We start from the raw sequence: 11,243 nt of genomic DNA, 5'->3' as shown, positions 1-11,243 counted from the left end.
TCATTTGTCGCCTACGCGCGAGTCAATCCGGCATTATCAACCACCAATCCACTCGAGGCGGCAGCTGTTGCCGGCTTGCCCAAGTTGAGCAACTCGTGATACATTAAGACCTTGAAAAGCGGGGTATAAGGAAACTTGCATGGATCCTCCATGTCCTTGCGTATAATACTTTGGCTGTTGGGCATGGTTTTGAGCCGTAGCCTTTGTCGTGTAACTCGACACCTTAACTAGGCTAGGTATGGGGGTCTCTCTTCCTCTCTCGCCCAGATCCACGAAATTTATGATAATTTGGGAACTCGGGTATTCAGATGAGCCGCTCCTGTGCAAGAATTAAATTGTAAGAGTTCCTCTGGGTTGATAATTCTAGGCTTCTGGAGCTTAGCTATCACCCGAGCCAACTGGTAATAGAGGGGACGAACCACCCAACCCAATCCCTCCAATAGTACTACTTTGACCTCGTATGTTAGCTGTGCGCAAGCCTGTTCTATCATGTTTTGACCCATGGCGTGAATTGGCATTGATTATCCTAGAGACTCACTTCACGAGCAGATGCCGATTGGCAGCAAAATTCACGGAATATGCTCATCGAGGGTTTTTTCTTGCGCTATTACAGATCTCACTCATGCGTCTCGTTGCTGCTATTGGGCAGCGTTGTTCTTGACGGCGCTTACACAAATCGAAAGCAGTTAGCCATCAGATTGGCCCCGTTCGTTTCTTTCGGGCACCGGCTACTTTGCCGCTAGGAAGAAAGCCAAGCCTGCCGCTTCCGCTTGGCAGCACCATACACATTGTGGATGTGTTTGGTTCCACAGTGATAGTGACAGCGATCAAACAAAGCCTGGGGCAAGTTTGTGCAGACGAAACATCCCATAGGCTCCGATGTACGTTGGCTTGACATCGTTTCTGAAGGCAATGTTTCGTGATTGGCGAATAGTGCGGGTTGCGTGCAACATGTTAATGCTTCAACAAAATCGAGTCAGATCTGTACTTGGTGGTGGAGCTAATCTGATCATTCGTCTGCGCGCAGACATGGGCGGCAAGAGATTACATTCCTGTGTATTATTATCCGCTGTCGTACTGTATAATACAGTTGTAATCGTATTTCAACGCTACCCACAATACAAACACTGGTACAAGCCACATATGGATAATCACGTGATGATGAAATCCATCGGTTCTCGGTGTCGTCACATGTCATTGAATCGTCGTGATTCTTCATCAGCCGGTTTCTTCATTCCTTCAGTTAAGCCTTTCTCTGGTAGAGTTAGCACTTTCACCCCCTGCGGAAAACTCATAATATTTGTACTCACATGTCAGTGATTGAAGAAGAAATCGGATTCCAAAGAAGCTGTCCTTACATTTCCGAACCACTGGCACAGAGCGTTATCGAGGGTTGACAAATGCAATTTCTGGAAGGCCAATAAAACGGGATATTTGAACCCAAGTTCAACCGGACTGCGAGTGATCTTACACCATACTCCATATACGGACATAATGGCTGTTCAGTCGACGTTGCGGCCCCCCGAGGACCCCTTGCTTCTTCTTTTCACCCACTCTTCGAAACTGTTGCAAGATCGATTCCGCAAATCCTCCAGAGCTGCCAAGCTAATCGCAACTACGACCCTCCTTCTATCGATAATCGGAAGCGGATATGGGGGATATCGCTGGTGGCATGAATGGGCGAAGGAGCGGGCTGAGGGGAAACGATTGTTGAGGAAGAACTCCGGTCTTCGTGGCAAGGATGGGACACGGATAATATACGTTCCCTATAAATCGTCCGTATCGTCTTCAATTACCTCCAAAGTAACCATTCATCCGACGAAGCCAATGACATTCGATGCGCATCGACGGCTATTCCTGAATCCTCCCAGGGCGGCCGGTCTTGGTGATATATCGTCCGTCTCCTCCCAAATTCCACCCCCCTCCACAAAACCAGGCTTAAATCTGGCCTTCTTGCACCAGTTTCTCAGCCTCCTAAGCATCATGATTCCGAGATGGAAGAGTAAAGAAACTGGATTCTTGATTGGTCACGGCGTCTTTCTTATGCTTAGAACATATCTATCTCTCGTTGTAGCAAGACTTGACGGAGAGATTGTGCGAGATTTGGTCACCGGCAAAGGTAAAGCGTTTGTCTGGGGCCTCATAAAATGGTGTGGAATCGGAACATTCGCGTCTTACACCAATGCTATGATTAAGTTTCTCCAATCAAAGGTCTCGATTGCTTTCCGAACGCGACTCACAAGGTATATACATGACCTTTACCTCAATGATAACATAAACTATTACAAACTCTCCAATCTTGATGGTGGGGTTGGCGAATCCGCAGACCAATTCATCACGCAGGACCTCACGCGATTCTGCGCAGCCTCGGCGACGCTATATTCTTCGATTGGGAAACCACTAGTGGACCTGTTCGTTTTCAACTATCAACTCTATCGTTCGCTTGGACCATTAGCATTGACAGGGATTCTGAGCGGATATTTTGGTACAGCAACAATACTTCGTCGTCTCTCTCCGCCATTCGGAAAGTTGGCAGCTGTCGAAGGTAGAAAAGAGGGTGACTTTAGAGGCCTCCACTCCCGACTTTTGGCTAATGCTGAGGAGGTGGCGTTCTACGGCGGAGCTGAAATGGAACGTGTGTTCCTCACCAAAAGCTTTAAGGATCTTCAACGATGGATGGAGGGTATATACAGCCTGAAAATCCGATATAATATGCTTGAAGATATGATTCTTAAGTATTCTTGGTCCGCTTTTGGGTATCTTATCACGTCTCTCCCAATATTTCTACCTGCTTGGGGCGGTCTAGCTGGTGTTTCCGAAATGACTCTCTTGTCTCCTGAAACTTATGACAGGGAGAGAGATCGCATGAAAGATTTCATTACGAACAAGCGACTTATGCTTTCTCTAGCGGATGCTGGAGGTCGTATGATGTATAGCATTAAAGACCTTTCTGAGTTGGCAGGATATACTTCTCGTGTGTATACGTTAATATCAACCCTCCACCGCGTACAAGCTAATGCATATGCTTCGCGACGTGGTTCTCATCCTGAACTGTACTCTCTCTCAGATGTCCAAGGCACGATTCACAGCGGGTTCGACGGAGTGCGCCTAGAGCATGTACCTGTGGTAGCGCCGTCTCTCTTTCCTCAAGGAGGTGATGAACTTATCGAATCATTGTCATTTATAGTCCGCTCTGGCGAGCACCTTCTGATTTCCGGCCCGAATGGGGTGGGAAAATCTGCCATCGCTCGCATTGTCGCAGGGCTCTGGCCAGTTTACCGTGGACTAGTTAGTCGGCCTAGGAGATTTGGCGAAGATGGCATAATGTTCCTCCCGCAGCGCCCATACCTTAGCGGGGGCACGCTGCGTGACCAAGTCATTTACCCCCACAGCGAAATGGACATGCGAGAAGATGGGAAGAGTGAGGCGGATTTACTTCGTGTGTTGAACGACGTTCACCTCGGATACTTACCCGATCGGGAGGGTGGTTGGGACTGTCGTAAGGAATGGAAAGACGTCTTAAGTGGTGGTGAAAAGCAGCGCATGGGCATGGCAAGACTCCTGTACCACGAGCCTCGATATGCATTCATCGACGAAGCCACGTCTGCTGTCTCTTCTGATGTTGAAGGCTTGCTCTATGAACAAGCCAAGCAACGAGGGATCACTCTGATCACGATCTCCACACGTGCTTCGCTGAAGAAGTACCATACCTTTAATCTTACCCTTGGCATGGGACAGGATGGCACCGAATGGGAATTCGACCGTATCGGCACAGAAAAGGAGAAAATGGGTGTAGAGAAGGAAATACAAGAACTTCGGAAGCGGCTTGACCAGGTTGAGGGGTGGAAGGCTCGGAAAATAGAAATCGATGACGAGCTGCGTAGGGTGTGGGTTCGTGATGGCGAGGCTGAACGGGCTCTTCCTCCATACCAGAAAGGCAACGAAGCCGGGGACGAGGCTGAGAAGCAAAACGACCAGAGGAGTCGTGATACAGATGCAGACCCGAATGCGGATTCAGATGCATATGTGGATGCCCATGCAGATACGGATAGTCTGGGTGCACAAGCTGAGACCGCGGAGTAGAGCATCCGAGGCTCTCTGTTAGTTGATCGGATGTGATATGTGCTGTAAATATTATACTTCTTTTATTTCAAATACTCGCATCCTATGATCCTATGAATATCCCGTTTGGAGCTAGCTTCATCTTTTTACACAGTGTAGAATAAGAAAATGTCTTTTATCGCCGTATCGTAGCTTCAGCTCCGCGCGAAAAGTGTCAGTAATTCGTCCATATGAGATGTGGGCGAACCATATGCGCTTTTTGACGGCCACAAGTCATGCATACTAACGGCATCCCGCTTTTAGCTTCCATCGTTCCATATACCAGACAACCCTCCCTTCTCTACGTCTAGCCCGGCTAACCGACAAATCACACGAAAAATGAAAAAAAAGCAAGCAACTCATGAACATCCGTCGGCATATGTCTCACTATAAGAAGGCAAAACAGGATAAAAGGGAAACCAGCCACTACAAGGATTTGTCGGCAGATATCATATGTTTCTGCTATGGCTGCTTCATACAGTACGCCAATGAGCCCTTGCCAACGGTGGCACAATATATATATTACCTTGGTCTTCAACCCAGGGAAAATTTAAATTTGATTCAGACGCATATGAGTCTCGTTTTCAGATATGAAATTATCTTTCTCATGAATATACCTGTTCCAAAGTCGAAAGAAGACGAAAACGACGGAAAAACAAGAGAAAGCAAAGAAAGAATCGAGGTATATTTACCTCGTTACATACAGCTTGAGAGCAGTATAGGACAGAGCTGAATCTCCCCCCTAGACCCACGACAATGTTATCCAGCATCGAGTTCAATACTACGCTGGAGATGATGCTATGCATACTCATCGTTCTCGTCTCCCCGTTCCTCACCACCTGGCTTATCACTAACGTCAAGGCACGTAATGGGTCCTGGCAGAAGGGAGAGCCTCCGTTGATCCCTTATATCATTCCGTGGCTTGGTCATGCGTTGTCCTTCCGCAGCGGGACGACTCGTTTCTCGAGCTGGGTTAAGTGGGTTGAACATTTCTTCTCTCTTCCTTGCTCTGAAAATCAAATACTTCCGGAAAGATGATGAAACGAAAAGGAGGATGGGGTTTAATATAGGGGGAAAGGGTTGGGATTTGGTACACCACTGCTTGTCCATGTTCTGATCTCAAATTTTCTAGGGAAAAATACCATAACGTCCCAGTGTCACGAACGTTAATGGCAGGGAATAATCTCTATACAATTTTTGACCCTAAGCTTGCAAGGGAGGTAGATCGTCGCCCAAAGGTTTTCACCTTTGATCCCGTTGTCTTACTCGTGAATAAGGCATTTGGAGCCCCCCAAGCTGATCTAAATATCCTGGAGAGAGGTTACCTTGGATCAACTCGGAGAACAACCAGCAATAGCGACGGCCAAGGCATGATCGCTGAACTCCATCGACAACATTTCCCTTACCTCAATGGTCGAAATTTACCCGCCATGATATCTAAATTTAGTGCGATTTTGAGTGCAAATTTAGAAAACATGTTTCAAAGGAAAGGAAGATGTGACACCAGCGACGCATGGGTAACGCTGGATTTTAGAGAGTTTCTTATGCGGCAGTTCACGCTTGCTTCCATTCCGATGTTGATGGGGACTCGTATTTTAGAAATTTGGCCCCAAGCATTCGAAGATATTTGGGAATTTGATTCGTGGGCATTAGTGCTCACAATGAACTTACCCAGCATATTTATACCGGAGGCAGCTGCAAGCCGAGATGCGATGATCTCTGCTTTAGAGCAATGGGAGGAAGAGGCATCCAAGCACCGAAAATTCGAGGATGTGGAATCAGAAGATCCCGCGTGGGATGAATATTGGGGGGCCAGGTTGATGAGGCAGAGACACCGAACATTTCTAAACAATGGCATCAGTAAACGAGGGCGGGCTGTTTTTCACCTGGGACTTCTTTGGGCGTATGTCGCTTCCCCTCTTTCCTCATTGAGTGCAGAACTGATTAATGTGTAAATCAAGCACAAATGCCAACGCCATCCCGGCCGCCACGTGGATGTTGATACATTGCGTTCTCGATACGCAACTCCAGTGTCGAGTTCGTCACGCAATAATATCGTCTAAAAGGAAAGATGGCACGGTGGATATCGAAAGCCTCGCCGCGAACAAGCTCGTAAAATCGCTATTCCTTGAGATACTTCGTGTATATGTGTCCTCACCATCAGTGCGAGTGGTCATAGAAACGACCGAACTCGGCGGTTACGTGTTTCACAAGGGGGGGACGATATTCATCCCTGGCAGAGAAATACAAAAAGACCCAAATGTTTGGTCTCCAAACGGCTCGTTTCCAGATGCTTCTAAATTTTGGGCCGAAAGATTTATTGATGAAGAACAAGACGATAACGGAAGCATAGGAAAAGATATTAATGGGTGTATCAAATTGGAGGCTGAAGGTGAACAACACGTAGCCATAACAGATGCACAGACACTGTCTGCGGACGCGATGACGATACCCGGCAGCACAAGATCAAAGTCATTAAGAGACCGAATGTGTTCAATGCGTCCGTTTGGAGGGGGTACCTCCTTTTGTCCGGGAAGAAACGTCGCGATGTACGAAATCGTTGTTGCCGTGGTGGCCATATTGTCGGCATTCGACATTGAGGTTGACAAAGAAGCCCTAGCGTCGAATGGAATGCCACAACCGAACTTTGACTTGTCCGGAACTATGGGTCCTGATAGGCAGTTTATAGTGAGGATGAAGAGGCGAACGGCCGCGAAATAGATGTCATGGTGTTTGGCCAGTGGTTCGACATGGAGATGAAATTGATCATGGCTGTGAGTGGCTTGGAAGCAGATGGGGAATATGCATAATTAGTGAGTTATTTGCAATTAGCAGCCGGCTGGGTTCGATATATCTAAAGAGGCACGTAGCTAGTAGTTTCGGCTCTCAATGAAATACAACAAACCCATAAGCTGTCATAATAAGCATACATTTTTAGTGAGATCACTCTTCGCAAGGCACCTTCCCTCCCTGTTAATCGTGTCCATCGCGCACGAACAACTTCGTGTGAACCACTTCCAAACCGATCAGAAGCGCGTGGCATGGGTATGACCAGAAATAATATATATAACCCGAGTATATAGATGATCTGGACCCAGACTCCCAGCCATTCATCATTAGAGATCGTATTTTGGCGTAGTGGCCACATGTTTAAAAGATATCTGGCTTTCCAAATTCTCCAGGCAGCCACAGAGGGAGGATGCGAAGAAGTTCTAGAGACTCCCACCCTCACGCGGTATTAAGTTTCTCATAATCGAATTCAACATATGGTACCAAATCGAAATCTGATATTTGGGCAAGAAGCTTTGAATGATCACATTCAAAATAGAATTGATGTCATTCTTCAAGAGTGGACCTGAGCGCTAAGATCTCACTTGAAAGGTCTCAGAGCAGCTGTTAACTAGGCCTCAGGATGTCGTTGCCTTGGCGGAGTTTCGACCTCACTTTACCTCACTCCGTTCGCCAATTGTCGCCATAGCTCGAGCATATTAGCAATCATATAGATCATGATATCTTCAGATGATTTTCTCTTACTATGTGGGGTAGGAGGCCATTGATGGGTTTTAGTGAATGCCAGTAGCCCAAGAGACAACTCTTGGTCTTATGGAGAGCTTGTGGTATGAAAAATGCGAAAACTTCCTGGAGTGTTTTATATCACAAGATAGCTTATAACACATGACTTCCATAACCGGCTAGTGTCTGCCATGCGAGCTCTGCCCCGCCGCCAGCCAATCACAGCCGTGGTCTCGTCCACCGAGAGGTCAATTCAAATCTTTGTCGCAACTTTGACCGGGAATATCTATCATTTTGCTTCTGCTTGAAATATCCAAAAGACGCGCCCGCAACTGTCTTTTGGCGGCAACAGGACTAATATAAAATGACCAAACACTTAGATCCTCCTATTTTTTAGCTGACTATTTCGCCTTTTCGAATAAGCCATGCCGCCTCTCCTCCCGCTGCTTCTGGACGATGATGACAGCAATGTTGTGACAGTCTGCATAGACAAGTCGTTTACCGACGGCGACAGCTCTGTCTGGCCGACACATCCACGATACGAAAGAGAAGATCCGCAGCTTTATTTGCGGAAATTGGCCCAATATGTGGATGAAAGAAAGAGATGAGGTGAGACCAGGTTAGTGTGTCCTTGTGCATTCGAGATCCGCGTTTCCTTTGTCGTACTCGTTTGCTTTCATGTTCCGAATAACTGCTGCTTCATATTGTTGCATGCATGTACCGTGCAGTATAGTTGGATCATATTTCTCTTGTTTTCCTACAGGAAATTTGGAGAATTTGGTTAAGATGCATCCGTAGTTGTGGTTGGAACTCCTCAAAAAGATTTGGCAAGCTTCTACTCTGGTCCTCGGGTCTTCATCTGCCTTCTTGAGCATGAGCATGTTGATATATTGCATATATATGATTATTCGCTTCTTGTCGATTCTCCCTTGTTGACTCAAGTGTTACCATGTTAACAACCGTTGCCAATCCACTGGGAGTATAGGGAAACAATATATCCTTGACCAACTGCCCGAAGGATATGTGTTTATGTCCAGGGCCCGTCAGCACAATCCCGCGCTCGTCAGTATTAGTATCTCTGCTGGTGAAGATGTTTGCGTATTCATGAATCCAAGCTGATTGACTTCAAATAACAATAGCGGGATAAATATCTGTACGGCCACCCGTCGGGGTACTACTTTAATTCTCCAAATCGATTTTGGCCTCACTTCTGCCATTTAATGACTCGAGGTACCGTTCCATGCCGCTGTGATCTCTGCAGAACCGGTAAACAAGCAATTAAATCCGACGACCCTTCCATGGAGAGACTTCGACGCAAGCCTGGCCCCAAGCCTAAGCAGAAAGTTGGTGGAGGGAGCGCATCCACAAATGGTGTAGGAGGCAAACCCGGTAAGAGAGGCTGACCCGTTTGCCTTTGGATAATTTGTCCCGGTTTCCATTTGATGCGTAGCCTCTGACAGCCGCTGGTCGGTATAGGGCGTCCAAAGACGAAGAAATGTATGGCTGAGGATGAGGAGGGGACACCAGACGTGTTCAAGACTCTGGTTTTCAAGTTACAAGAAAGAGGCAGCATCGATCAACCAATTAAGGAGCCATTAAGCATGGACTGGAGAGCGCAACGCAACACACTACAAGAACACCTAACCAGAACGTTTATGCAACACTCGTTTATCCCCCGCCTTGGCGAACTTGTTCTATGGTGCTACTCCTTCCAGGGAACAGAACTTAGGTTCAACTGGTCAACTGAAAGCTTCGAAATGTATTGCCGCAAAAATAAAAAATTCCTTGGCATCCCCGAATGGCGAGCAGGCACTGTTGCGCAAACGGCTGAGGAACCTCCTATTCTTGAAGATATAATTACAGAAACCAAGAAGAAATTTGCCGTCAACACATCTGGTTTCCGGATAGAGACATTCCCCGACCCTAATAGCACTAATAAGAACCTCTCGCGCCAATACAAATACGTACCGCTGAACTGCATTCGGCCCCTGAACTACTGGCAGATATTTCTACAGGGAGTCGACCCTGACGACTATCACCCATCTATTAAAAACGCGCTCACAATCATGTCTTCTTGCTCGGTGGTCAACAAGTACCATTTCAAGGGGGTGTGGCCGGACGCAACGGTATATTGTAAAGGAATATTTATTGGTTCTGAACTCCTAATAAGAGGAGACGGCGTCCGACTCATGCCACGGCAAAAATCAATTTTGGCAGATCAACATCATCAGGTTACCGATGTGTTAGTCATAGAGAGCATCCAGGTCAAGCTCAGAAACTGTGACGCTGACCTTAACTCTCCCCTGCTATGTCAGTCAACAGCAGTTCGCCTCGTTGGCAAAGCTTACACCCTCTCACCGAAGAATGCCTATAAAGAGCCGAATTCGATCGGAACTCCGAGCCCTCTCACCTATGAGGAAGTCATCGACTCTTTTGAGTGCGTGGGAATGCGTGGCTATGGCAAATGGTACCGCATGCAACCAGAGAAGCATCAAATTCAAATATCTCTAGATCACGTTGTTGGCCGATGTTACGAATCAGAGCTCATGTCTCTCATGTTCGATGACCTCTCGCTCGGATTAGATATGGAAGGAGTCATAGCAGGCCGCGAATATGGCCGCTTGACGGATCAGCGATTAGCCCCTGACAAAGAGTGGTTCTTCGGAGATTCCAGGGTCGAGACGCTTGCCCTGGAAAGCTTGAATTTGGAGGAAGTTGGCATATACGATGACTCGAGGGATCCCAAGATGTTCCGTGCAAACCTGCGCATCATTGACGGGACCGCGAACGGGTCAGATATCAGAGATGCCAAAATTCCCCGCACGATGGGCAGGCCACTGGCGGGGCCCATTGGCAGCAGCACTAAGTCGTCTACTTTTAAAAACGTGGGCAAGATGAGTTCGCTGGTCACTAGCGCGCTTGGGCCATTGGAGCCTTCGGCAAACCAGACTCCCATAGATCTTACGTCTGTTGCTGCTTCGGACGTTAGTGAGAGGAGCGAGAGTGACGAGAGCGATGACCTACAGGTCATTCTCGCGCAGGCGCCTTTGGTCCGCGGTGGAACTGAAGAGAGTGAGGGCGGTGATTATAAGCCGTACGCTCCAAAGTCAAAACGAACTAAATACATGTAATTGATTAACTTCTGGGCGTCGTGAATTGGACAGGTTGCATTTCTTCTTCCACAGCATTAGAGGTAACCCTTTCCTTGGTTGCTTTTCTCTTATCTTCTTTTCCGTTTCCTTTATCATTCTGGCAGCAGCGATGGGTTTCCTTAGGGAACAGAAATGATACTTCAAACCACATAGCAGGCTGGGTGGGATACCAGCGGTTCATTTCGGAGGGAAATTATTCATCTTCCATTTTGATATCTTTTTGCATGCGCCCATCTCCGTGGCCCTGCCTCTCCTACACATTGAATCTTTTTCATCCCATTTTCTCTTTTCTCTCTTCACTATGTACTTCTACCGAGATACCTCTGTATTTTTACCCTTCTTTAGAGCTTTAAGACTCAGTTGAGCATACAATCCCGTTTCTAGTTATCTGGCATTCTCGTTCACTTTTATACCACATCCACGAAATGCAAGACATTTTGCATAAAAAGTAATCAATATCAAGGCAACAAAATATCC

General features: G+C 47.1%; 4 protein-coding genes across 4 annotated transcripts; all 4 read left to right on the top strand.

Moving 5' to 3' along the window:
* Positions 1 to 1,983: 1,983 nt before the first annotated feature.
* HCAG_04818 (hypothetical protein) lies at positions 1,984 to 4,083 on the top strand (the record flags this gene model as incomplete). Its single annotated transcript, XM_001540928.1, has 2 exons — positions 1,984 to 2,002; positions 2,075 to 4,083. The coding sequence occupies 2 exons, from the start codon at positions 1,984 to 1,986 to the stop codon at positions 4,081 to 4,083; spliced, it is 2,028 nt and encodes a 675-aa protein (XP_001540978.1).
* A 379-nt stretch (positions 4,084 to 4,462) lies between these two features.
* Positions 4,463 to 6,822, top strand: HCAG_04817 (predicted protein; the record flags this gene model as incomplete). The annotated part of the gene is made up of 4 exons (XM_001540927.1): positions 4,463 to 4,581; positions 4,869 to 5,078; positions 5,234 to 6,004; positions 6,063 to 6,822. The coding sequence occupies 4 exons, from the start codon at positions 4,463 to 4,465 to the stop codon at positions 6,820 to 6,822; spliced, it is 1,860 nt and encodes a 619-aa protein (XP_001540977.1).
* Positions 6,823 to 8,039: 1,217 nt separating this feature from the next.
* On the top strand, positions 8,040 to 8,222 carry HCAG_04816 (predicted protein; the record flags this gene model as incomplete). Its single annotated transcript, XM_001540926.1, has 1 exon — positions 8,040 to 8,222. One exon carries the CDS (start codon positions 8,040 to 8,042, stop codon positions 8,220 to 8,222), a length of 183 nt encoding a protein of 60 aa, XP_001540976.1.
* A 612-nt stretch (positions 8,223 to 8,834) lies between these two features.
* On the top strand, positions 8,835 to 10,745 carry HCAG_04815 (predicted protein; the record flags this gene model as incomplete). The annotated part of the gene is made up of 2 exons (XM_001540925.1): positions 8,835 to 9,003; positions 9,091 to 10,745. The coding sequence occupies 2 exons, from the start codon at positions 8,835 to 8,837 to the stop codon at positions 10,743 to 10,745; spliced, it is 1,824 nt and encodes a 607-aa protein (XP_001540975.1).
* Positions 10,746 to 11,243: the final 498 nt, after the last annotated feature.

This window comes from Histoplasma capsulatum, genomic scaffold (genome assembly GCF_000149585.1).
Source record: "Histoplasma capsulatum NAm1 scaffold_4 genomic scaffold, whole genome shotgun sequence".
NCBI lineage: Eukaryota > Fungi > Ascomycota > Eurotiomycetes > Onygenales > Ajellomycetaceae > Histoplasma > Histoplasma mississippiense.
Note: the sequence above shows the minus strand (reverse complement) of the source record. Positions and strands in the feature narration are given on the sequence as shown.